This window comes from Marmota flaviventris, chromosome 1 (assembly GCF_047511675.1).
Source record: "Marmota flaviventris isolate mMarFla1 chromosome 1, mMarFla1.hap1, whole genome shotgun sequence".
Taxonomy (NCBI): Eukaryota; Metazoa; Chordata; class Mammalia; order Rodentia; family Sciuridae; genus Marmota; species Marmota flaviventris.
In genome coordinates, this window is record NC_092498.1 from 157,251,439 (window position 1) to 157,278,364 (window position 26,926).

Below are 26,926 nucleotides of genomic sequence, written 5' to 3' on the forward strand. Positions count from 1 at the left end.
GCATGTAGGTAGCATGCTCTGGGGAGTGATGGATTATCAAACGGGAAACATAAAAGACTGGGCAGTGCCATCACCAACAGCTGCTTCATAGAGCTTGCAGGCCCAAGTGGTGGGGAAGGTGCCCGCAAACTGCCTCATCTGGACTGCCCCTGGATGATGATAAGGGTGGCCCATGAGCAGCTGAGCCAATCTCAAATGACCCCAGGGATTAGAGGAGGACATTGAGCAAAGAGTTGTGAGAAGGAGTATAACAGGGTCAGCATAGGCTGCACTGCATGAAGTGAAGGAGAGGCATGGAGCTGCTCAGCCCTGGAGGCCTCAGGGACAGGGGCAGGTCAGAGGCAGACAAGTGTGGGCCTGGTAGGTAGACCATGGCAGAAGTCCTCTTGCCATAGGCCTCACCATGAGTCTGCCTATACCTGAGCACCGGCCTCTGGTCCCCTATGCTGGAGACCCCTGCGCCGGCTGAGTCCTAGAGAAAAAGACTCCTCACTGGGCACTCTTAATGCTTGTATACACTTTGTGGTTTATTTGGTGGTCAGTAATTAATGTCTTTGCAACTAAGTGGAAGAAAGCTAATAGAACGTAATCAAAATAGTGGTTTAATTGACGGATTTTACTTGTTCCTTGCACCTGTGCCTTCTTCAGCTCCTACCTGCCTACTTAGTTTATGTGAGCGCAAACTACACGCTACGCCCCCCAGGGCCCTCTCCACCACTAGGTGCTTGCCTTCCCAACCTCAGCTCCGGTGATGTGATGGTCTTTAGCTCTGGAGGTCTCAGCCAGCCTTTCCTCCATCCTGTCCTCATTTTCAGGCACCACCAGCAGTCGGTGTTGGGTTTTGGCCCCCAACTTGTGGTCAGGCCGGTGCTCGGGCCTTGTACCTGGCCGGGTATCCAGTTTACACTCAGCCCGGTACTTGCCCTCCCCCTCCCTCTTGAAGGAGGCAGAAGACATGGCTTTGGGCTTGGGGGGCTGCAGCCACGAGTGGCTGAGAATCTCGTCAATGTGCAGCCGTCGGTTGACATCTGGCTGCAGGATACGGTAGATGAGGTCCTTGCATTCACTTGTCAGATTCTTGGAGCGGGGGAAGTCCACACGGTGCTCCTTCTGGATGCGCAGCATCTTTTTGATGTCAGAATCATCGTAGGGCATGGAGCCACAGACCATGATGTAGAGGATCACGCCCAGGCTCCAGATGTCATACACCTTGGGCTGGTAGGGGATGCCCTGCAGCACCTCGGGGGCTGCATATGCAGCCGACCCACAGAAGGTCTTGCTGAGGACGATGCGCCCGCTCCCGTCTCGCAGGCAGCGCTTGGAGAAGCCGAAGTCAGACAGCTTGATGTTGAAGTCCTTGTCAAGGAGAAGGTTTTCGCACTTGAGGTCTCGGTGGACAACATCTAAGTCATGGCAGTACTTGACAGCTGAGGAGAGCTGGCGGAACATTTTACGTGCTACATCCTCATGCAGGGCCCCTCGGCACTTGATGAACTCGAGCAGGTCACCCTGGACCCCAAGCTCCATGACAATGTAGATGCGCCCATCAGAGGTCTCAAAGATCTCATATGTCTTGATGATGGAGCGGTGGTTGACAGTTGCCAGGATGTCCATCTCTCGAGGAAGGAATCTCTCCACAAAGTCAGTGGGTGTTTTCTTGCGGTCGATAATCTTGACTGCCACATTAAACTTAAGGCGCTCAGAGTAGGCAGATTTGACTTTTGCATAGGAGCCCTTGCCCAAATTGATTCCCACGATGTAACCCTTCTTCCTTAGGACCGCGGCATCATCCATGGTGCCAGGAGCGGCCGGTGCCGCTGCCCTCTACATCCCCTCCCCACACGGGCCAGCAGGCATTGTCCTCATCTGCACTGTGGGGAGTTGCTGGCTGGGCTGGGCCTGGACTTGGAGGGGTAGAACGCTCAGCATTGTCGCCAGGTGACTTCAGCGAATGAAGTCATAAAGCCAGGCTGCCGGGAGTGGGGACTGGGGAGTGGGGACTGGGCTGAGGAGAATGGGGCCCCTGGAATCCTGGAAGCCAGGCCAACCTGGAAGGAGCACCCTCTTCCTCCCCGCCCACTGGAACAAAGCCAGGACCCAGGATTGTGGTAACCCTCCCTGCTCCTCTTTCTTGCTATTGCTTCCCTGTCATAAGTCAGGCCCAAAAGGAGGTGGCTCAGGTCCAGCCAGAGTACCAATCCCATGCCCATTTCTCTTACCTGGTCATGGGAACTGACCCTGCATTGGTCCTTCTTTCACTAGGACCAGTTTTCCTGCAAATTCTTAGGGGTGTGAAGAAAACTCCATAGAGCTTCTTGGAATCTGTGGTATCTCAAGCCAGTGGTGGTTCCAAACCTGGTGGACCAAAGCAACTCTTGTGTTTGAGATCAGGAGCTGGAGTCCTTGGGCTAGACAACTAGGCAGATGAGCTGCTGTTGCTTCAGTGAGCAGGGGTGTTTATGGGGATGGGAGGGCAGACAGTACTCAGAGATGCATTGTTTGCCTGGCTAGGTGGCTAAGGGTCCAGGGCAGGGAGATGCATGTTCCAAGGGGCAGGGCAAGCTTAGAGATGGGTCAGGCTTCAGCCAGGTGGAGGAGGTAGTGGGGCATCTAGTCTTCTGAGAGTGGCTGACAAGTCAGGAAGGGAGAGGAGGAGAAAGTCAGGGGCTTTTTTCTCTAAGTGATGGGAAGTGATTGCATAATCCAAGTCTCATTTTAAGGTGGTCACTGGCAGAAAGAAAAGAATTAGCTTTGGGGAGAGTGTGGAAGCTTACTGCCTTGGGTCAGGTTTGAGAAATCTGGGCCAGTGTAGGCTTCTGGGGGTTTAAAAAAGCCCCAAAAGGGTCAGCCTGGATCTAGTCAGTGAGTGGGATGGTTCTGTGGCAGGGTCCTGGGGGATTGGCAACATTCAGAGCATTATCCATGAAGGGCAAGCTTCTGGGTGGGGAGGGGGTCCAGAATATTTCACTTTGGACATTTGGACATTGATGTGGAGTAAGCAGGGGTCACTTGCTAGAACCCTGGCATTACATATCATTTGCATCTCAGACTGCCTATTGTACCTGGTGTGTGGATTTTTGCTTTGGAAAATTATATACTTTATGCATCTCTTTAGCTACTTTGGAAGTCCTGATGTTTGCTTGCCATCCATCAGAGGCATCCTATGCCCACAGAAGCTTCTAATACAGGTGAGCTAGGGGTGTTGTATTAAGAGGGAGCAGAAAGGCCTGTTTCTTGCTTTTTCTTTTTTTAGTTGCAGGTGTACATAATAACTTTATTTATTCATTTATTTTTATGTGGTGCTGAGGATCAAACCCAGTGCCTCACACATGCTAGGCAAGTGGCCTATCACTGAGCCACAAGCCCAGCCCAGAAAGCCTGTTTCTATGTGGGATTTCAAAGTTTCCAAAGAGGAAGTGACATAGGAGTTCTGGTACAGAGAATCCACAGAGCTTCACCAGGTGGACAATGGGATAAACATGTTAGGCAGAAATGACATCTTGGAGCAAAGGCATAGCTGTGTGGACACATCTGGAGCTTGTAGTGTGCCCTGAGTCTGGCAACCTAACTTGGGCTGCCAGTATAAGAGACAGGATGGGTAGGGTGGGCAGATGTATCCATGGTGACCACCTTTCAGCAGCACCAGATTCCTCAGTCAGGCTCTGGCTCTGTAGAGTACTCATAGCTAATAGCTTTAGCTTCATGCATTCCTTTCTCCGAGAGGCTCTTTTTGGCTGAAATGACCGTAACTTCACTCCTTTGTGTCCTAGAAGGGGCTGGCTGTAAGATTTGCAGGCAAGGGGCTGGGGATGTAGCTCAGTGGTAGAGCACTTGCCTAGTACGTGTGAGGCACTGGGTTTGATCCTCTGCACCATATAAAAACAAACAAATAAATAAAAAAATATTTTAAAAAAGATTTGCAGGGCAGGACCCAGGAGTATGATACTTCCTTCTTCTCCCACATTCCTAGCAACCACTGATGCTGGAGCATCTCTGTTTATTAAACACAGGGCACACTACATACTATTGGTCATAATATTGGTTAATTGCACCAATTCACCATCTCCTCCTCCTCCTCCTCTTTCTTCCTTCTCTCTCTCTCTCTCTCTCTCTCTCTCTCTCTCTCTCTCTCTCTCTCTCTCTCTCATGGATGTTGCTCTCTCAACCCTGCCCTTGCCCAGGATAGTGTGGTCTCTCTGTTTCTTCAGGGACATGCTGTAGGAAGCAAGTGTCAGCTTGGCACAAGCAGAGCTGCTGAAACATGGAGTGGGTGGTTTTGTCCTGGGTGTTTTTGTCACGAGGCTAGGGCACCTAGTATATTTGGAGTAGGTTAGATCTGACTGGAGACCTCTAGGGTTATACCTAGTGTGGCTGGGGACCTGCACATTCCAGGAAATCTATAGTCCTCTGAGTTTCACTTTCTTAAATAAATTAGATCCCCACTGACCCATTCTTCCCACAAGCTTGTGAGAGTCTGTTTTAGGTGCTGAGGGACACCAGTGAACTAGAGGCACCCATGCCTTCCTGGATTCCAGAGGTCAGGGAAGCTAGATGTCATACCGACCAGTGTGAGTGCATGATGGTGGTTGTGTCCTGACATGGCACCATGGAGCTGTGAGGACAGAGAATTGGAGATTAAATTTAAGAAGGCTGAGGTCTGGGTAACTAGCCAGGTGGAAGAGAATCGCGGGTAGGTAATGCCTATAATGGCCTGAGGGTCACCTCATGATGAGGACATAAATGACCAGGGAACCACCTTGAAGTCTGGTCCTAAAGCCTCTGAGGATGAAGGTGATCAATCCAGGGTCAAACACACCAGAAAAACTGTCCAAAAGGATGAGGCTATCTGTGGAAGCTATTGTTACCTGGGCCTGCTGCTCTGGTACTGTGCTTTCAGGTAGGTTGCCAATCCTTTCTGAGCTATTTTCACACCTGTAAAGCACACAGCAGGTACTCCTAAAGCCCCCCCTGCCCAGGATGCCTTCTGGCTGGGATGGGCTGCAGTGAGTCACTCCTAGGCCTTCTTACTCTCCTCTGTCCTGAGGACTATGGAAGACCTGCAGGGATGAGCCATTCTCCACCTCCCCACCCAGATAGCATCATGTGCCCTGGGATACCATTCCAACACAAGCTTATTCATGGGAAAGATGCTGGGAGGCCTTCTAGTATTACTGAGGACTGTTCTGTGCCCAGATCCTGGGTACTCAGAGGCCTCCCTGGCAGAGTTCACAGGAACAGGATGCAGAGCACCAGTAGGAATCCCAAAAAGGTTTTGTGGAGGCCAAGGCCCCTTGGCTAAGCCTGGGGAGATGGGCAGAGTCTGCAGGGGCAAGTCTACTAGTAATTATGGCACTAGTGTGTGATGGAGGTATGGGGGTCAGGGTCATCTCTAGGAGGCCAGCAGAGAAAGGATGGGTCTAAAGAAGGCCAGGGCTGGGATTGTGGCTCTGGGGTAGAGCACCCGTCTAGCATAGGTGGGGCCAGGGTTCGATCCTTAGCACCACATAAAAATGTATTGTGCTGTGTCCATCTACACCTAAAAAATAAATTAAAAAAAGGAGAAGGCCAAGCCTGAGAATACCTAAGAGGTTAGGTACTTGAATCCATCCTGTGGGTGGTAGGGGCCAGACTGGGTGTAGGAGGGTGGTTCCTGTGGGAGGTGATGGGAGGAGAGGGGGCTATGGGATGAGGGAGAAGCCAGGGAGGAAAGTAGATTGGATGTAGGAAGGGATGCTGGGATCTCACTGGACCTCAACTTTTCCCAGGGTCTTGGGAGTTGGGGTGTTTCCAAGTTTGGGATACAGATGGAGGAGTGATTTTAAATGCTCTTGTTTTTGTGTATGTGTACTAAGCCCTTAGCACCACCCCCCATGAGGTTATCCAATGTGAGGTGAAGAGAGGGGCCACTGTGGCCAAGAGAGGATTGCCTGGGACAAGGCACAGGTAGGGCATGCAGCACATGGCAATCAATAGTGCCAAGTGCAGGCCATACCTCCCATGGGATACTGGTACCTGCCTTGTTTGTCCACAGGGTCCCGGCATTCTTTGTGAGGATATCTATTCTATTTGCCAGTGTCAGCTTCTTACCTCTGGAAGGAATGCCAACCCTGGCATCAGGCTGAGGAAGGGATGTGGTCAAGGCCACACAGGACTGTGGAACATGCTGGGCCATCCAGCTGAGTCTCTTACTTCTCCTGGGCTGAAGAATGACCATGGTGGGGATATAACTCAGGGCACTGTTGAGAACTGGGTGCCAGTTGGACATGGGGGGAACATGTCCCATGGTGGACAGAACAGAAAAAAAAAACAACAGTTGTCCTGCCCTCTGCAGTCTCTCCCCCAACCCTCACTGACTGGAAAGCTTACGTAATGCATGCCAAGGGGTGATGGTGGCATATCAGTCTAGAACTCAGCTTCAAATGCAGAGAGCCAGCTATCCCAGTATGAGAGGCCCTGGCCTCCCACCCTTCCTTTGCAGGCAACTGTGTTGCCTTTCTCAGCCTTCTACCCTTTCCTACCCCTAATCAGCACCCATGGACCTTCCTCTGGAAGCAATATCTTCCTCATTCAACTCTCTGCTCTGACCCATGCCCCTCCAGGTCTCCCCAACACCTGGAAAAGCTGCCTTAGCCAGGTCCTAAGGTCACAGTCTGAGCTGGGCACACTGGGATATATTTTTCCAGGAGTGAGAATTCATAATCTGAGTGGGAAGCCAGGGGGCACCCAGGACTGCAGTCAGTGGGGCAAAGACATTCACCTCGGGGTCTGCACTAATATAGTGATTTATTGCTTCTTTAGCCATGTTAGTTACCAAGTTCAAAGGGTGGGAGAAGAAACTGACGAAAATAGCGGCTCATCCGGGACTGTCTTCCTTCTCTGCTCATCCCTTGACTCCTTCTGGGCTCAGGCTTCAAGCCATGAGCTCTGCCTCATTCCCTGCCAGCCCCCTGGGCTGCAAGAGGCTCACTAGGTGTGTGTCTCTGGAGGCTGTTGGGGAGGCCCTTCCTCTGATTCCCTGATCATCTGCTCACTGCTGAAGCCCAGGGTCTCTGATTGCCTGGCCACTTGCACTGTATCCTCCTCAGGTTTCGTCTCAGGCCGTGTCTCGTGTCGTGCCTCAGCTCGAGCCTCTTCCCGAGGCTCCAGCTTGGTGGCGGATTTCTTGTCAGAGCCAGGTTCAGGGGTCCATTGCGGGTCAATGCTCCGGGAGCTCTCCCCCTCCTTGATGGCTGCAGAGGATAGACCCCGTGCCTTGGGTTGCACCCAGCAGTGGCTGAGGATCTCATCTATGTGCAGCCGCCGGTTAACATCCGGCTGTAGCATGCGGTAGATGAGGTCCTTACATTCTCCTGTCAGGTGCTTGGAGCGTGGGAAGTTGACACGGTGCTCCTTCTGAATGCGCAGCATTTTCTTGATATTGGAGTCATCGTAGGGCATGGAGCCACAGACCATGATGTAGAGGATCACGCCAAGGCTCCAGATGTCATACACTTTGGGTTGGTAGGGGATGCCCTGCAGCACCTCAGGGGCTGCATATGCTGCTGACCCACAGAAGGTCTTGCTTAATATCAGTCGGCCACTTTCGTCCCGCAGGCAGCGCTTGGAGAAGCCAAAGTCAGACAGCTTGATGTTGAAGTCCTTGTCAAGGAGAAGGTTCTCGCACTTGAGGTCTCTGTGGACGACATCCAGGTCATGGCAGTACTTGATGGCCGAGGAGAGCTGGTGGAACTTCTTACGAGCATCATCCTCTTGCAGGGCTCCCCGGGTTTTTATGAATTCAAGGAGGTCTCCTTGGACCCCAAGCTCCATGACAATGTAGACCTTGCCGTCTGATGTCTCAAAGATCTCGTAGGTCTTGACGATGGAGCGGTGGTTTAGCATGGCCAGAATCTCAATTTCCCTGGGAAGGAATTTCTCCAGGAAGTCTGTGGGGGCTTTCTTGCGGTCGATGATCTTGACCGCCACGTTGAACTTTAGGCGCTCAGAGTAAGCGGATTTGACTTTTGCGTATGAGCCCTCTCCCAAATTTATCCCCATGATGTAGCCTCGTCGCTTGAGGACGGCAGCGTCATCCATGGTGCCGGGAGAGCCCAGTGCCTCTGAGGCTGCCCTCTACATCCCTGCGGGACATGGGCCAGCAGTGTCCTCATTTACACTGTAGACAGAGAGTCCTCTGGGCTGGCCGGGCCTACTGTCCCTGCCTCCTAAGAGGCCAAGACTCTAAGATGGAACATTCAGCACTGTCTCCCAGGTGACTTCAGTGGGTGAAGTCACAAAGGAGGAGTGCCCTAGGGAAATGAGGCTTTGGCTTGGACTTGGAACCCTGGGAGGATCTGCCAGTGGGCTGGAGCAGACTGAAGGCCAGCAGAGTGCCCTCATGCTTGGCTGGGACTTGAGGTAAGAGAGGGCTGTGGGGAACACAAATGTTTGCCCATGTTTCCAAAACCATAACCAGGATTGCTTGTAGAGTGATGGCGCTGGTGACTGCAAACCAGGTCACTCTAGAGAATCTAGGGCAGGTCCTATCAACAGGAAACAGCAGACACACTGAATTTACAATAGTTTGAGGAGGATTTAATTAAGGGATGATTTACAAGGTGAAAGCAGAGTGTAGGGAACTCCAAGGGTAGTATAGGTACCCTAAGGTAGTTACAGACCTCTGGCCCACATGGAAGGAGGAGTATAGAGAAAACCACCCTGAGAGAGGCAAAAACCGTTGATGGAGGGAAAGAGCTAGGCTGTGGTGACATCACAGGTTTGTTTCAGGGAAAGTGATCCAGACCTCTTTTCCTCCCTTTAGCTCTTGACATTATTCACACAGGCAGTTTGCAGGGGCCCAGAGCAAGGCTGAAGAAAGGTGAAGATGGGTTATGAGGTGCAAAGATTCAGTTGCTGCAGTTTGGGAAAGCAGGACTTTGCACTCTCATTGCAAGATTTGGTTAGACTTTTCACCTCTCTGTAGTTTTCTTTCCTCATCCAAACCTTTGCTGGCCTGCTTCTCTTACAGTGGCTCTTCTTCGAGGACAACTGACTCGAATTCTGCTCTTGACTGTAAGTTCCCTCCTAGGGCCCTTGCCCAGCTTATGGTCCTGGCTGGGCTCCCAGGACAGATCTGGGGGAGAAGCAAAAGGCTGGACCTAGAACCCATGCTGAGTACTGGAAGCTGCTCCTGGGAATGCTCTGAGAATGGCACAAGCAGCAAGGGCAGCACTGGACAGGGACCTTCGTTTCTGCCAGCAGTGGGATCCCTCTGCTGTGACAAGCCCTTAGTCCAGCACCTGATCTGGGCTGTGTCCTGGGAGAGTATGATCCCTTGAAGGTCTGGCCTAACTTTGGGTTTGACCTTGACTTATTCACATTGAGAGAGAGTAAGGTACCCTCTGTCATGACCTCAAGAGTCACAGGCTGGAAAAAGGGATGGAGGTGGGTCAGGGTATGCTGGGATCCCACTAGCTTTGGCCCTTACCCTTTTTCTGTGCTCCTCATCTTCACTTTTCCTAGCCTTGACCACCCATACTGCCAGGTCTGGTGTTTAGCTGGTGGACAGCCTGCTTATCCCTCCTGCTGAGGATGCCCCATCTGTTATCTCTCCTCCCTGTTCACCCTATTCATGGTGACAGGTGCAAAGTCAGCACTTGGAGCTTTGTTCCCAGAGAGTTTAGCATCATCCCTCATCTCTACCCAGTGCTTTCCTCTATGCCTTCGCCTCCTCTCCCAGTGTGTAGGCAGGTCCATCCTCCAGAAGAGGCCAGCTTTGCTCCAGTCTTTAGGATCTGGGCTTCCCTGTTATTCTTTGTGTGACTCCCTTAGCCCATTTACTCACCTGTTAAGACTTTCAGGTTTTGTTGTTTTTTTGGTTTTGGTATTGGTTATTGAACACAGTGGTGCTTTTACCACTGAGCTACACCCCCAATCCTTTTTATTTTGAGACAGGGTCTTGCTAGATTGCTGAAGGCTTGCCTCGAACTTGTGATTCTCCTGCCTCAGCTTCCCCAGTCGCTAAACTTTCAGTTTTGTGTGCTGATGAAGTCACACCTGTCTTTTCCTTACAGGACTGACCCTCTTCCCTGTTACCCCGCTCCTCCAGTTTTCTTCCTTCATCCTCCACAGCGGTCCAGTCTTAAAACGCCACTTTAGGGTGCACTGTTGGGTATCGGAGACGACGTGGGTCCGCCAGTGTGAGGATCCTTTGGGTCTTTGGGTCCTGCTTCGACTTCTAGATTGGCTATTCCCGCGACACCACTCCGCTTCGCCCCCAGGCCCTGCCCCTCTGAGTCAGTCATTGCGGTCTCACTCCTCCCCCTCCCCCTCTCCCATTGCTCAAGCCTGGCTCTGTAGGACCCTAGACGCTTGGGTGGCCCAGCCGCTAAGACCTCGCCCCCAAGGCCCACCCCTCTGCCTAGCCAATGGAATGCTTCAGGCCTGCTCCCTTTAGGGACCGTCCCTCAGTCTCTTTCCCCGCCGTCTGGGCCTTAGGCCTCTCCCCTTTTCAGGCCCTCCGCTCAGACTCCGCCCCTTGCCTAGCCCAGATTTGCACGCAGCAGAACGCGCGCGGGCTCCGCCCCCCTCGGTGGTCATTGGCTCGCGCCAGCGTCGCGGGTTGGAGGCGGGGCGGCGCGGGCTCGAACAGGACGGCCGCCATCTTGCGCGGAGCTTGAGTCGGTGCCCGAGGTTGTGGCCTAGAGTGAGTGCGAGTCTGTTGCCCTGCCTCGCCCCGGCCCTGCCTCGCCGCTGCTCGATCCCACCACGGCTCAATCCCGCTGCGGCCCCACCGGAGTCCTCGTTCGCGGAGTCCCCGCAACTAGCCCGGGTCCAGCCTTTCGAACCTCACCCCGGCCCGGTCCGGCCTCCCCGCGGGGTCACGCGGCCGCCCCGGGGACGATGAACGGAGGATAAATGGTGCCCAAAGCAGACAGCGGTGCTTTTCTGCTGCTCTTCCTACTCGTGCTCACAGTTACTGAGCCGCTGCGACCAGGTGCGCGGCGCGGTGGGGGGGCGGGGCGGGGGGCGGGGCCGCGGCCGGGAGTCCGGCGAGGGCCAGAGCCGGGACCACCCTCCACACTCAGCTACCTCAGGCGGTGCGCGTTTGAGAAAGAGATGGGTGAGGTCTGGTTCACCGGCTGCTGGGCGCAAGCTCTAGCTTCCGGTACCTGATACCGGGCGCCTTGCAGGTCTTGCCGCTCTGTCCTCGAGGATGTCGCCTCTGGATCCTCCTCCACCAAGCACTGCGTGCCCTGAGAGCCACCGGCCAGGAGCTGCGCCTTGGGCGCGCCCTGCGGCCAGCCCCAATGTCATGATCGACCTGGAGGGCTGGGGGCCGGGAGCAGTTCGTGGAGGCACCTGGTTTCACAGGCGTCCGCCCCCCTGTGGCCTGGTACAACCTTTCAGCCCAGGACAGCGGTGACTGGGTGGCTTGTTTCCTGTGAGACGTTGCACCGGAGAAATCCTCAGCGCAGAGCCCGATCTAGAGGAGGTACTAGGTCTACAAGCATCCTGTGCAGGGGGCAGAGATCTCGCCGTGGTGCCAGACTCTTAGCAGTGCTCCATTTGTGTGACGCGATTAAATGCTTTTGGAACTCCCCTTGGTGGAAAATCAGAACCATGACTACTAGAGGGCCCTTTTCTGCCTATGTGGGGTATCCCTGAACTGCACCAAGAAAATCGGATCCCCCTTAAGGAAGGATCATTTATCCTGTGCTGCAGACCCATTGTTCTTTTAAGGGGCTACAAAATGTTTTAGTGAGCAGAAAAAAAGATTCTTAGATGGAAGAAAATGTTGTGTGTATTAATACAGTCACCTTTACTTCAGTCCAATGAAAAGTACAATTCTTAATTTTTTGGTACAGTGGATTGAACCTAGGACATCTCACTTATTAGGCAAGCACTCTACCAGTGAGCTACATTCCCACCCTTTTTTATTTTGAGACAAGAACTAAGTTGCCAAGGCTGTCCTCAAACTTTGATTCTCCTGCCTTAGCCCTCTCAATCGCTGGGATTACAGGCTTGCACCACTAGGCTGATTTCTGACTGATTCTTACTGGTTTGTTATTGAGGCAGTGTCCTATAAAGGGTGAAGTGCCCAGGGCCATCTTCTGAGAGTGACATCAAGGATGAGGTGGGAGCACAGAGGTGTGTACTTCACTTTGTTGACCTATCCAGGTTATCATCCTAGAAATGCTGCATTTAGGGGCTGGGGTTGTGGCTCAGCAGTAGAATGCTTGCCTGGCACTTGTGAGGTGTCCAACTACAACTAAAAATGAAAAGAAAAGAAAGAAATGCTGCACTCTGGGCTTCATGCCTTTGTTATCTGCCTGGAATGTCTGCCTCTTCCCGGATGTCAACCTGATGGCCGGTGCCCTAGGCCCATGCTTAACCTGAACAGAATCAGTGATGTTTCCCTGGCTTCTCTGAGTAAGCTCATTGTGGAATGACCTTGGCAGGGATAGAAGCCATGAAAAAGTTTGCCTATGAGGAGGGTACAGAGTTGATGAGTTTGTGGGTTCTTATTAAATTCTTCATAAATGTGTGTACCTTTAGAGAGGTAAAACAATCCTGTTGTGGTTCCTGAATCCCAGTTTTATATATGAGGTCACTGGGCTTGGAGATGAAGTCACACATAATGCCCATCATCTTTGGCATACCTCTGGTTTCAGGTCCAGCATCTCCTGCCTGGATCACGGAAGTGACCAATGTCTTTAACTCCTTTTCCCCATTAACATATTTTACCAGATGGCTAGAAGCAGTAAAGAAAGTGTATGTAAATGCTTGATGTCTGCCCATCACTGGGAGTGTTCAAATGAAGAGAACATACCCTTCCCTTTAGGAGTTCCTGACGTGGAGGCAGAGTCTAGGTACATTCTTTTTGGTTGAGTACCCCTTGAGCATGGGAGCCCAGAGAAGGTGGCAGAGTTGTCTGTCCTTTTGCACCTGTGAAGTAGTGAGTACCCCCAAGTGTGGCAGCCTCGAGACAGGTTGGCAGAGTTGTCTGTTCTTTTGTACTTGTGAAGCAGAGTAAGACTGCAGGAAGCTCATTCTGGGGTCTGAGTGAGACATGAAATGGGGGGGGCTCCAGTAGAGTGAGCAAAGTTATCCTTTTAATTCCATATCCCTCCATATCAAAAACATGTTTTGGCTTTTCTTATTTCAGCAGCCCTTGGGTGGTGTTTTGGATTGCCCTAAAAAATCTCAGGGATCCAACTGGCCCCTGACTTTCATTAGGCAACTAGGACAATTCTCATCCTGGGCCAGATGTTTTCTTTGGATGCTCAGGTGTGCCTCTTCACATATTTGCTTAGTGTCTATCTTTAGAATGCCAGGCAGAGGTTTGCCTGTTTGGTGATTGTGAGAGGAAGGGACTTCTCCTTTTTGAGAAAGAGAAGCCCCTGGTCTTGGTTTGCTCTCTTTTTTGTCTGGTTTTGAACCATACTTGGGTGTTAAGAGGGGCACTAGCTAGAACCTGCGTCTTGGGAGGGAGGCAGGTGGAGATGGTATCCTCTGACTCCTGCTCAGTGTTATCCCTGAGAACAGGGCCAAGCTACTTTGGCCTCCTCTCTGAGACAGGGCAGAGCCTTTCACAGAGTGGTGGAGAGACAGCATATGCTTGCAAGATTTTTCACCAAAGTTTCTTTTTCTTTTTTTGGTACCAGGGATTGAAGTCAGGGGCACTTAACCACTGAACCACATCCCCAGCCCTTTTTTATTTATTTATTTATTTATTTTAGTTTTCTGCGGACACAACATCTTTGTTTGTATGTGGTGTTGAGGATCGAACCCGGGCTGCACGCATGCCAGGCAAGTGCGCTACCGCTTGAGCCACATCCCCAGCCCCCCCAGCCCTTTTTTGAATTTTATTTAGAGACATGGTCTCACTGATTTGCTTAAGGCCTCGCTGAGTTGCTGAGGCTGACTTTGAACTCACAATCCTCCTGCCTTAGCCTCCCACTGAGGATTACAGGTATGTGCCATTGTGCCTGACTCTTTTTTTTTTTTTTTTAAAGGCTGTGTAAAACTACTATATTTACAAAAGTTAATTCAGGGGCTGAGGCTTGTAGCTCAGTGGCAGAGCACTTGCCTAGTATGTGTGAGGCACTGGGTTCCAACCTTAGCACCACATAAAAATAAATAAAGGCATTCTGTCCATCTATAATTTTAAAAAAAGTGTATTCAGTCAATATACATGCATACATACTTCATTTACATCTTGAACAAGGAAAAACATTCAATACTGCAGAGCTAAATGAGACTACTAGACTTAACCGCAGGTGTTAAATGCTGAAGTTACACTAGTTACACTGGAATATGGGCAAATATTGCTCAAGTAAAATTCTATTGTTAAAGCTGAAATAGGTTTAAGGTCATTTGAGTTTAAGAATAGTTAATACAAATCCTTCAGAACCCCATCTATTTGTGTTTGAATTATGTGACTTTTTTCCTAACTTGTGTATTAAATTTCTCTTTTACAAAATCCAAAAGGAAAGAAGAAATCAATAAAACAGAGTTTATAGTAAATAAAAGTAACATTCAAAACTATAATTAAGATGAAGTAAGGAAAGCCTAAACATTAAAATTGTAAAACTTGTTGGAATCAGTCCTATATTTAGGAGTTAGATAATACATACAAATATTTTCAAGTAGATTACTTGCTCTGAGATGTTCTTTTCTAAGTGCACTGTTAAACTAATCAAAACCTCTACATATTATTCCCTTAAAATAGTAGCACACACTATTGATATCTGCAAAGCTGTCAGTCTGAACTGACTTAGTGAATGAAAGTAAACAACAACAAAAAAATTGGATAAGTAATAAGAAATAATGGGAATTACAAAATGTATGCACTTCAGTTCTTTTAATCAGCCAGACAGCTTACTAGCTCCTGTGGAGTATGAATGTGGTCATTGGTGATCTCTGTCCCCTCCAGGGTTTCAGTAGGAAGTTGCTTGTTCAGCTTTGCTTTAGCCATGTTGTAATCCCCAGAATCAAATTATTTTTGCCCTTTTTGCAGTCGTTTTCCTTAAAAAATCAGAACCTTCAGGCTTTTGTAAAAAAAAAATACCTTTTAATTTTGCTTTTTCAGCTTTCTTTGGATTAGTTACTTCCATTTCCTTCTGCTACTCCTCTGAGTCTACTTGGGAGCTTCCACAGACATAGTGTTGTTCCCTGTAATCTCACTTCTCCCCCAAAGTTTCTTTTGAAATATATATTTGGTCTTGGTTGATTGAAGATGGGTTATGTATTGATTAACTTTCAGATGGTCCCTTGTAGACTGTTATTAGCCCCATTTTACAGATGGAGAAACTGAATTACAGTGCTCATAAAGCTAAGTGATTGAGATGAGATTTTAATTCTAGGAATCTACTTGTCCCCTCATTATGTACCCTTGGCTATGTCCCTGTTCACTCTGTGAATGTTCAGTCCTGGTCTTAAGAGAACCTCACATTATGCTTTGAACAGTTTTCTTAACCTGAGCTGTGGAGTTCCAGGCTGCCTCTGTCCCTGATAAGTCCTGGGGATTCTCTACATATTGAACCTTTTTCCTTCTGAATGTTATGGTCTGAGGGATGGAATCCCTCTATCTCCCCCACTCATTCCCCCCACACTTTTTCTGTAATTGGCCATAGTCACCACTGATGTGTATTATGTCCTTCCAGGGTGTGGGGAGAAAGAAGGATCAGAGATTTGTACTGAAATAAGTGTGAAAGCAACCTGGGTTCTCTAGGAGTTGCTAACTGATATTGTTGCATTGGTCTTTTTCCCACTTGTGCAGGGAATGCAATATCATTTGCTCATCTTAAAACTCATTCTGTTGGGCTTGGGTTATAGCTCAGTGGTAGAGTGCTTGCCTAGCATGTGTGAGGCACTAGGTTCAATTCTCAGCACTACATATAAATAAATAAAGTTTCAGCAATAACTAATAAAAATATTTTTTTAAAAAACTCATTCAGTCTTGGGAAACAAAATCAGAGATGTAGATTAAGCCAAATCTCTTTCCAGGGTGATTCCATCATATGTAGCTGAAAAAACTTGCTTCTAAGCAAGGCCATAGTCCAAGAACCCTGGTCTGTCTTTGCCTGCCCATTTCTGGTCCTATAAAAAGCCTTTTGCCAGGCCAGGCCTCCTGGTGAGGTAGCAGGATTAGCAGCTGTCCTGCTTGTATTACTGGCAAAGCTAGTTGGGAAAGGCAAGTGACTTGCTTAAGGTCACACAGCTGGTGAACAGCATAGCTGGGATTTAAGCTCAGCCTTCTAGTTCAGGGTTCTTTCACCTCTGATGTCCAGAGTTTTCTTTCATGTGGAGTAGCATGGATTGGTGAATTGGAAAAGAGAATACTTTTCCTATAAGTGGAAGGAGCCAAAACTCAGAAGTAGCTGGAAAGTTGAGAAGCTTTGGCTTTTTAAATTTTGAGTGCTTTCCTTTATAGCCCATTATCCTGTGACACTTTGTAGAACTTATCCTGCTGGCATATTTGACTTTTGGGTTAACAGTTTCATTCTTTTTGGTTGGAAAGTGGTGTAACACAACTTTTTAGCTTCACTGGCTAATGAATTGTTATTTTTTTAAAGGGAAACCTTTTATTTGAAAATAACTTCAAATTTCAAGAGAAGTTGCAAGAATGAAATTAGGGCAAAACAAAAACCCAAACCCCACTGCATATCCTTTGCTCAGACTTACCTGTTAGCATTTTAGTTTATTTGCCTTATCCCTAACCCCATGCATGTGCCTAAGTGTGTGCCCTTGTGTGTGTACATAGGTATACACTAAAAACACATAATGTTTTTCCTGAATAGCATTGAGAGTAAGTTGAATACATTTTGGCCCTTTACGCCTGAACATGTCAGCTATTCAGGGAGCAGGAGGTGGCTCCATTGCCTTTGCTAATACCTGCTCCGTGCTAAGCACTGCATCATGGTCATGTCCTGTGGGGAAGGTCTTGAGGCCATAAGTAGTCCTGTGGTTAAAACTTAGGCTGACCCTAATGGAAGTGAATAGGTATCAGTGCATGTTAACAGTTATTTATTTTTTATTTCTTCAGTTGTAGATGGACCTAATACCTTTATTTATTTATTCCAAGGATTGAACTCTGGGACACTTAACCACTGAGCCACATCCCCAGCCCTTTTTTGTATTTTTATTTAGAGACAGAGTCTTGCAAAGATGCTTAGAGCCTTGCTAAGTTGCTGAGGCTGGCTTTTTTTTTTAAAGAGAGAGAGAGAGAATTTTAATATTTATTTTTTAGTTTTCGGCGGACACAACATTTTTGTTTGTATGTGGTGCTGAGGATCGAACCCGGGCCGCACGCGTGCCAGGCAAGCGCGCTACCACTTGAGCCACATCCCCAACCCCCTGAGTCTGGCTTTGAACTCACATTTCTCCTGCCTCAGCCTCCTGTGCCACTGAGATTTTAGTCGTGTGCCATCATGCCCAGTTATTTATTTATTTTTATGTGGTGCTGAGGATTGAATCCAGTGCCTCATATATGCTAGGCAAGCGCTTTACCAGTGAGCTATAACTGCAGCCCATTTAGGGTTATTATTGCAGTTGGTGATTCCAGTCTTAGGAGTGAATATGTGCTCCTGTTTATATCTGTGCTGTTGTTAGACTGTGCCTTCCTCTTCTTTCCTGTTCTGCTTCCCAGGACTACCTTGTGGCCACTTTCCTTATCATTTCCTTCCCTGGATACTTCCTGAACTGCTGGATGAGTATGTCCTCAGCAGTGGTGGGAGGAGATCTAGCTGTGTACATGTTCTCTTAGCAGTGATGGCAGTTGATCTAGCTGCATGTTGTCTTCTTGGTAGTGGTAGTGATGACCTAGTAATCAGTCACCTTCCCCTGCTATACCTGAACCTTTGACCATCAGACTTCTTTTGTCTCCTTGGTGTTTGACTTCAGGAAAACTTTTAGTAGTTTTTTGACTCTCAGTGAAATATGTCAGTAGTAACATTTAGAATCCAGTAGAGAACCTATGGCAGTTTAAATATCTTCTTGGTGTGTTGATGGATCATTTCTTCATCATACATGCTTTTTTGTTTGGGTGTTGAGGATTTGGTGACCATTAGTTTCCCTAGCATTCTGTAGAGCAGATTAGTAATCCTGAGAGCCTGATGTGGGGTCTCTAGTTTGCTGAGCTTGAGGAATGGTTAACAGCTGTATTTTGTTTTGGGCTTGATGTATTAATTGTCTTCGGAGCGTTAATGAAAGCTAACACATCTTGTCCTGCAATTTCAAGCTAAGCTTTGTGTCCTGTTATGTAGACATAATGGGCCTTGGTAGGGCAAATCCAGGCTGGAGATGAATGGCTCATGGGCCTGTGTTTGGAGTGCAGAGGGCTGTAGGTTTGGATGACCTAGGAAATAGTAAAGTCCAGATGTGGTTGTGCTTCATGAATGACCTGTCTGTAAAAGGATTCATCCAGGTTAGATAGCGGCAGTTTGGGTGGTGGTTTTAGAGCATGGATCCTAAAGCAACACTGCCTGGAGTTGAGTCTGTTCTGCATTTCCCTCTGTGACTTCTCTGTGTCTTGATTACCTTACCTGGAACATGGACATCATATTAGGGCTTCATGGAGATGTTGTGAGGGTTAAAATGGGTAAGTATAAAGTTCCAAAAGTGATAGAAAGCAAATGCTTCAAACAGGCAAACTGTTAGTGTTATTCTCAGATGGACATCTGGGTTACCCCCTGAATCTGTGTGCAAGATTATGTATGTGAATATAGGCATGACTCCTGAGTCAGGGCTCCTTCCAGGAGGTAGTAAAGTGCAGTGGTTTTAAATTGTGTCTGCCACACAGTGAGTGCTACAGAATCTTAGTGGTATTAGAGGAGCATATATGACTTTCTGAGAGTTTCCAAAACAGCTGCCATGCTTTGGACAGGGCCAGAATTGTTCACAATTTTGCTCCTTGTCATATTCTTTATTTCTTCATCATACATGCTTTTTTGTCTGGGTGTTGAGGATTTGGTGAACATTAGTTTCCCTAGCGTTCTGTAGAGCATGTTAATAATCCTGAGAGCCTGGTGTGGGGTCTATAATTTGCTGTGTACATGTCCTGATTAAGCAGAGTTGGCACTCAGAAATCATTATTGAACAAATGTACAAATGGCTATTTATATTTTGACATAAACAGCAATAGTTCCTTTAGCCAGTGGGCCTTGCAGCTGCCCTTAGAGGGGTGGCAAGGAGGATAAAGGCCTTGTGGCTGTCCAGAAGGAATGCCTTTGGAGGATGGTGGGAAGTGGGGTGGGGGGTGCTGGTGGGGAGAGAGCCAGCTGGTCTGGGCCTTGTGCTGGGGGAGGTTGCTCCTCAGATGTTAGCTGGGTTGAAAGGTGATAGAGTTGAGGGCTTCTGGTCATTATGTATCGTCCCTGAAGTTCACCAGCCATTTAGCCTGGGGAAGGGGGCTCCCCTGGGCTTGCTTGGCAGCTGGATTTGGTAACAGGCCTGCCCTTGCGTGAGACCTCTTTTGGCCTTTCCCCAGGCAATGCATGGTGCAGGCTGTGGTTGAGAGCTCACTGGATATGAGAGCTGTGCATGACTACTCTTGGCCTTCTCTCTCTCCTCCACCTTCCTTTTTCTCTCTGTTGATTCAGTCATCCTGGGCTGGTCATTGTCCTTAGTGTATATTTCTGCCCCTTCCTCCTTTTGGCCCCTCTCTGTAGCCTAACTTCTGCTGTCTTTGGCAGATAACCATTAGTTTGGTCAGCTTGTTGTCCATTCCTTCAGCTGGTTCCTGTTGGACAAGACAGGGCTGAGGGTAGATTCTTGGCAGATATGCTGACTCACTGAGTTAAAAGCTGTGGAGGGGATTGCTTGGGGCATGCCAGGGGCTAGGCAGTGGGCAGAGCTGCAACAGAGAGTCCCCCAAGGGTCAGTACAGGGTTGTTAGCAGATCTGAGCCATATACTTCCATTGAAATTGGTCTGTTGATGCAAAGAGTTTGCTTGTACCACTGGCTGCCACTGGGTTTATTGGCCATCCTGGTAGTGGGATAAGACCTTGGGATCCCCCCCTCCACCTTGTTCATGTGTTGGGGTCTAGTGCAGATTGGTATGGTACCTCACGGGCACAGAGTAAGCCCAAGGGTTATAGATGATCTTGTCTGGACAGTCTGGAAAAAAGTGATGGTTTTCTTCTACATTTACAGATATTTACACAAACTTTTTACATAAATGAAATTGTTCTTTTTCATTTAACAATGTATTTTGGAGATTTATATAGATCAGTATATATAAACTTATCTCATTCTTTTTAAAGATTCTTTTATTTTGGAAACATTTCAAGCCTAGAGAAAAATTGCAAGTATAATAGCATGAATTCCTTCTACATACAAATTTCAAATTTACCAATTGTTAACCCTTGACTCACCAAACATTTGCATGTGTACTTGGTTTGTATGTGTGTACACATACACTTTCTTTTTTGCGATACTACTTGAAATTGAATTGTAGACTTGTTGACAATTCATCTTGAATTCCTCAGTTTACATTTTTTAAGTTCATTCTCTATAACCACAGTTTAGTTACCAAATTTAGGCAGTTTATAGAGATATACTGTTTATATCCTTACTTGTCAGTTGTTCCATTTAGTACTTATTCTTTTTTCAAACTTGGTTCCACCTTAGGATTATATGTTGCATTTAATTGTCACATGCATCTTTTAAATTCTAGAACAGCTCTCTGACTTTCTTTGTCTTTTATACCATTGTCTTTAAAAGGAATACAATCATCATACAGAATTTTCCTCATTTTGGACTTATCAGATTTTTTCCCCCTGTGAAATATTCAGTTTGGCAGGAATAGTGCCTCAGGACATTGAACCACCCTCAGTGCATCCCCTCAGGAGGCACCTACTGTCAGGCTATTCCAGGAATGTCTATTTTGCCTACTTGGTCAGGTGAGATAGATAGCTTTGCCCAGTGTTTTAAAGCATTCATTGATGATTTTTGTCTAAATTATTTATCATGATGATGGTTGCTAAATCATGATTTTCTCCTTATCATTCTTTTTTGATTGGTATTCTATAAAATAGAGCTTTCCCTTTTTTCCTTTTCATCTTTTAGAATTAATATGGACTCATGATCCTTTTTTCTCTCGTGTCATAACTTCTTACTGTTAGCATTCCTTTTGAGGCTTATAATTGATTTGGCAAGCATTAGCCCCTTCCGACTAGCTTCTATATTCGATGCGTTTCCATTCCCTTCCTTGTACCTTTTTTTGTTGATTTGTTTTTTTTGGTACTGGGAACTGAACCCAGGGACACTTTACCTCTGAGCTACAACTACCCAGTCCTTTTTTATTTTTTACTTTGAGACAGGGCCCTACCAAGTTGCTGAGGGTCTTGCTAAGTTGCTGAGGCTGGCCTTGAACTTATGATTCTCCTGCCTTAGCCTCCCCCAGTCACCAGGATTTTATACATGTATCACTGACCAGCTCTTCCTTGTACCTTTTTCCACAGATCCCTGGTTCCTTGTTTTGGGAGATGTTATTTAGTGTTTTGGGTGCTAAGAGAATGTTGCTGTCCAGGAAGAGTGTCTGTCTATCTGAGCATGTGTAAACATGCATGCATTGTCTCTATACCTATGTTAATTCATACTGTTTCTTTTATTTCCAGTACAGCATCACACTATTGCTTGCTTTTCCTGTTCCATATTTTTATCATCCTTTTCCAAAATGAGAACCTTGGCTCCCAGAAACATAATAGATTTACTCATTTACTTAATCATACAGTGCACATTCAGTAGTTTCCAAAGTACACTAAGAGTTTAAGATTTTTTTCTCCAACTCTTTTTGACTTTTTGTACTCTTAGTATATACTCAAGAGTATTGGGTTCAGGAGGTACTTGTATTAATTAATATCTCTGTGTGTTTGTTTTTGTTTTTTTGTGGTGCTGAGGATTGAACCCAGGGCCTTGTGCATGTGAGGTAAACACTCTACCAACTAAACTATATCCCCAGCCCTGTGTGTTATAGTTTGGTTCAAAGCTATGTTGATTTGAAACTCCTCTTATTAAGTAATATTGAGGGTGATACAGTAATCTCAGCATTATCACAAGCTTGATTTCATCACACTGATAGGTAAAGAAACATCTCATTTTTTAATTTAAAAATCACTTTTAAATTTTATAGTTTTTTTTTTTTTTTTAATATGATGCTGAGGATTGAACACAGTGCCTCACGCTTGCTAGGCAAGCGCTCTACCACTGAGCCACAGCCCCAACCCAGTAGATTTGATAGTTTTGATATGCCGTTTCTCACTAACGTACATTGCTATTTGCTTAATTTTATAATTTTTTTATGGAGCTGGTGAATGAACCTATAACCTCATGGATGCTATGCAAGTGCTCTGCCACCCATCCCTGCTTAAAAATTATTTCCATTCTATAGTGAATGTATATTATTTATATTATATTGAGTAAATGATGATTTAGTATCAGTAAAAAAGTGGCCAAATAAAATTTAAATGCTAAAATTTTTTCAATATTGTTTTGTTAACTTTAAAACCTTCTGATGGGATTGTATTAAAAATTACTTTGTAATACTCCTTGCAATAGGGTATACTGGATTGGTGGAATAGAAAAAGGATACTAGTGGAACAGTTAGTGGAATTCAATTAATAGAAATGTGCCACTGTTAGTTTCTTAGTTGTGACCAATGTGTGGTGGTGCTATTAAGTTGTTAACAGCAGGGGCCACTGGATGAGGGATACGTGGTATCATTGCTGTCAATTTAAAATTATTCAGTAAGTCTTTATTTAAAAACTATTTTATAAAATAATTGAATATTTTAAAAATAATTATTTTTCTTTCCTGAGTCCTGAGACCTCATTGGCCTAGTTTTGTATTGATTTGCCAAGAGTTTAACAAACCATTGTGTTTTTTGTTTGTTTGTTTTGTTGTTGTTTCATTTTCTCTCTGGAGATTAAAAAAAAAAAAGATGTCTCATCTCGGTCATTTGGACTCTAGTTGTGGTATTATATGAGTTTGTTGGTTTGGTTAGTAACCTCTCAATTCAACCAACCATTGCCATTTGTATTTCATGTCTGTCTAGTGCCACAGGCTTGGACTCCAAGAGTCTTTGTATATGTTCTGGTATTGGGAGTGGCTAAAACGGGGTTGAGTTTGGCTCAGGAGTTTGGAGTAGTTTGTACATATCCTTTATTTGACAACCATTTATAGGGGTGAGGCAGGTGGGAGGTCTGATTTAAAAATTAGGATGCTGAGGCTCAAAGGATAATTAATTTGGCTGATATATTTTCATAGTTTTTAAGTAGAAGAGAAACAGGACACTTGGGACTGCTGTTTTGAGTACATGATTCCAAAATCATGAAAGTATTGTGTATTGCCAGTAGAGCCCCTACTGCCTGAGGAAGGCCATCTTTTCAAGGGATTAAGGCCCTTCAGTGACTCCACCAGCATCTTGTGTGGACACCGATGCTTTTACAACTCTTTGGGTCCTGGGTGACCAGTTCAAGCTAGTTAGTGGCCTCCGCTTATGATCTCATCACATTGTCATTGTGATCAAAGGCATGAATGCATGTGTTCATATCCCGAAGCTTGGGAGGATGATTGTTAATAATCTACCTCCTTCCTTTTGTATGGACCTTGTGGATTTTGAGCCATGTAGATATATTATCTCTTTTTTGAAAAATATTTATTTTTTTAGTTTTAGGTAGACACAATCTCTTTATTTTTTATTTTTATGTGGTGCTGAGGATCGAACCCAGTGCCCAATGCATGCTAGGCAAGCACTCTACCACTGAGCCACAACCACAGCCTGATATATTACCTCCTAAGAAACATTTACAATAAAATATCAGAAAAAGATACTTTGAAAGGAAAAATTTCATATAACTATATGTCAAACATATTACAAAAAATAGAAGGTAATTCTAAAGATGAGTAGAACATACAAAAATGACATAAAATTCTAACTAAATGCTGTTTCATGTTTCTACTTTTTAATTGCAATGTGAGTTGTGATGCCATTTTTATAGGAAGTGGGTACTCATATTAATCTTATTTTACAGATGAAGAGACAGCTTGGAGGAGTAAGTGACTTGCCTAAGGTCACACAGCTTCTAAGATGGAGCTTATAAGGTGGAGCTGGTATTTGAAACCTGGGCAACCTAGAACTCACACTCTGACATTGTACAACTTCAGTAGGTACTTCATTATCCCCAGCACTTTTTCCCTCTGTTTCTTTTGTCTTTTCAGTTTCAACCTCTCCATCCTGCTTTTCTTATCTTCTTCCCCTAGACTTGGTTATCAGTGCCACAGTCCCAGTTGCCCCCTTCCTGCTGCTGCGTCCATGTGATGCCCTTCAGAAGCCTCACACTCAGCTTGCCAGAAGTGGAGCACATTCCCTCCCAGCGTGTTCCTGCAGTCTCAGCCTTGGTGTTTAGCTGTTGTTATCCTTGTCTTCATCACCTCCACCCCATCCCCTGTCTGAGCATCATGCACTCTGCTAAGCACTTGGTGTGCAATAACTTAATTAACCCTAAACTATAACCCTCAGATGGAGTCTGTGTGTTGAGTCTTCCTCTTCATTTATTTTTGTGAAATAAAGCTTTTTAGGCTGTACCACCTTTGAATAGAGTGTTTTTGTGAGTGGGGATTCTAGCCTGAATGAGCAGCTGGAGCAAAGCTGACTGTTACATCTGGGCCTTGGGATTGTCTCCTTTCAGGATGTCTTAGATTTCCAGTTCAGTGTTCCTGAAGGAGTTGTGTTGTTCAGTTTTAATATTACCCTTAGATGAGGTTGGGGATATAGCTTGGTGTTAGAGTGCTTGCCTAGCATGTATGAGGCTCTAGTGCAAATCCCCCACACTAGAGGCAGGGAGAAAAAGAACAAGAAAATAAAAGGTGAATCTCATTAGAGGCCAGCCTGGGTAACATAACAAGACTCCCATTTCAAAACCAAAAATTACCCTTAGGACTTTAAAATCCCTCTATATTTTCTATGTGCTTTTAAGGGTTAGGTGGATTCTCTGTCACCCTATTTGGGAAACTGGTCCCAGGAGGGACAAAAAAGAGACCTCATCTTTTCTCTAAATAGGAATAGTATTAGACTACTTGAGAGGACATAAAAGAGACTCATCTTTTCTCTAAATAGGATAGTACTAGATTCTTGGAAGTAAGGTTTATTTTTTGTTTATTTTTGTTATAATTGTTGCAAATTTTTAAAATTTAAAAATAACATAAAATATACTATTTTAACCATTTGTATATTTGCAGTTCAGTTGTGTTATCCATATATACATTATTGTGCAAGAGATCGTTACAACATTTTTCATCTTGCAAAACCCAAAGTGTATGCCTACTGAAAAACTGCCCTCTTCCCCTGTCCTCATACCCTCAGCAACTACTATTCTACTTCTTGTTTCTGAGAGTCTGACTACTTTAAATACTTCATACAAGTAGAATCATACAGTATTTTGTCTTTTTGTGTCTGGCTTATGTCACTGAGCATATTGTCTTTTAAGGTTTATCTATATTGTGGCATGTATCAGAACTACTTTTTTGAAGCTGATTTATATTTCATGTATGCATATACTGCATTTTGTTCATTCATTCACCTCCAGACACTTAGGTTATTCCACCTTTTGGTGGCTGTGAATAATGCTGCTATCAACATGAGTGCACAAATTTTTAATTTTTGAGAAACTTCTGTTTTTCACAATGACAGTACTATTTTATATTCCCATTAACAATGTGTAAGGGTTTTAGTTTACCCATCCTTGTCAACACTTTCTATTTTCTGGTTTGGTTTTTGACAGTGGCCATCTTAATGGGTGTATTTTGTGGTTTTAATTTGAATTTTCCTGATTGAGTTCCTTTATATATAGAGAGAGAGGGGCGGGAAAGAGCATGCATGTGCATGTGTGCATGTGTTCCCGTTATTCTAGCATCATCTGTTGAAAGGTTATCATTGTCTTTTACCTTTATCAAAACTGCATTTATGGGGCTGGGGTTGTAGCTCAGTGGTAGTGTCCTTGTCTTGCATGTGTGAGGCACTGGGTTCGATCCTCAGCATCATATAAAAATAAATAATGTAAAGGTATTGTGTCCATATACAACTTAAAAATTTAAAAAGAGTTAAAAAAAAAAATACCCCTGCACTGACTAGCAGGGTGTGGTGGTATATTTCTGTAATCCCATTTACTCTGGAGGCTATGGCAGGAGGATTGCAAGTTTGAGGGTAGCCTCAGCAACCTAGGGAGATCCTGTCTGATATTCAAAAGGGCTGGGATGTGGTTCAGTGGTAAAACACTCCTGGGATCAATCCCCAGTACCACGAGAAAAAAAAAAAAAATACATTGACCATATTTGTGTGAAGTCTATTTCTAGGATCTGTATTCTGTTGTATTGATTTATGTGTCTTTACTGAGATTTAGACCAAAGAAGTTTGTACTTTTAAAGAAGCCCCATAGGATACAAGCTCTGTGAGGGCAGACACCTTGTATTTCTCATCATTCTCATTTGTGTCCAGGACAGTGCCTGGCTCCTAGGAGGTACAGGCAGTGTTCATTGATGAGTGAATGGGTTTGTCTTAAGGATTGATACTAATGTATTCCAAGCACTAAATATACTGCCTGGTACAGGCAAAGTGAATATTTAAGAATCTGGCTTTGCCGAGGTGGTTACTCCTCTTGAGATGATATATTATACTGTGGCTGTGATCAAACTGGTGTGAATGTTGGATAACACCACTGGTAGATGTTACATCAGATGTTAGATAGCCCTTTCTCCAGTTCTGCCCCACCTTCTTACCCTGGCAGTATTCTTGAGTACTCCCTTTCTTCCCCCAGCCTGTCCCCATAAAATATAGTTTGATTGTAGGATGCTATACTTTTACTGACAGTGTCATTCAGTTAATAGTTATGATTGGTAAACCTGCCTCTCCTCTGCTTTCATCTCCTGTGGTCAAATTCTTTT

The 26,926-nt window shown here is 45.8% G+C and overlaps 3 protein-coding genes across 8 annotated transcripts in view; 1 reads left to right on the top strand and 2 right to left on the bottom strand.

Annotated features, from left to right (window-relative positions):
- Positions 1 to 717: 717 nt before the first annotated feature.
- Positions 718 to 1,794, bottom strand: Tssk2 (testis specific serine kinase 2). Its single transcript, XM_027924306.2, has one exon. The coding sequence runs from the start codon at positions 1,792 to 1,794 to the stop codon at positions 718 to 720; it is 1,077 nt and encodes a 358-aa protein (XP_027780107.2).
- A 4,972-nt stretch (positions 1,795 to 6,766) lies between these two features.
- On the bottom strand, positions 6,767 to 10,231 carry Tssk1b (testis specific serine kinase 1B). Its single transcript, XM_027924343.2, has one exon. It carries the CDS (start codon positions 8,074 to 8,076, stop codon positions 6,967 to 6,969), a length of 1,110 nt encoding a protein of 369 aa, XP_027780144.1. The 5' UTR covers positions 8,077 to 10,231; the 3' UTR covers positions 6,767 to 6,966.
- Positions 10,232 to 10,543: 312 nt separating this feature from the next.
- The window catches only part of Dgcr2 (DiGeorge syndrome critical region gene 2), a 67,662-nt gene continuing 51,279 nt past the window's right edge, over positions 10,544 to 26,926 (top strand). The window contains exons 1-2 of one of the 6 annotated variants that reach the window (XM_071617970.1): positions 10,886 to 10,975; positions 24,019 to 24,150. In XM_071617970.1, coding sequence (XP_071474071.1) covers positions 24,075 to 24,150 — 76 coding nt within the window. In that variant the 5' untranslated portion in view covers positions 10,886 to 10,975; positions 24,019 to 24,074. Of the gene's footprint in view, positions 10,976 to 24,018; positions 24,151 to 26,926 lie in introns of all 6 variants that reach the window. The other 5 variants (XM_071617993.1, XM_071617968.1, XM_027924224.3 and 2 more) reach the window with 5 other exon arrangements.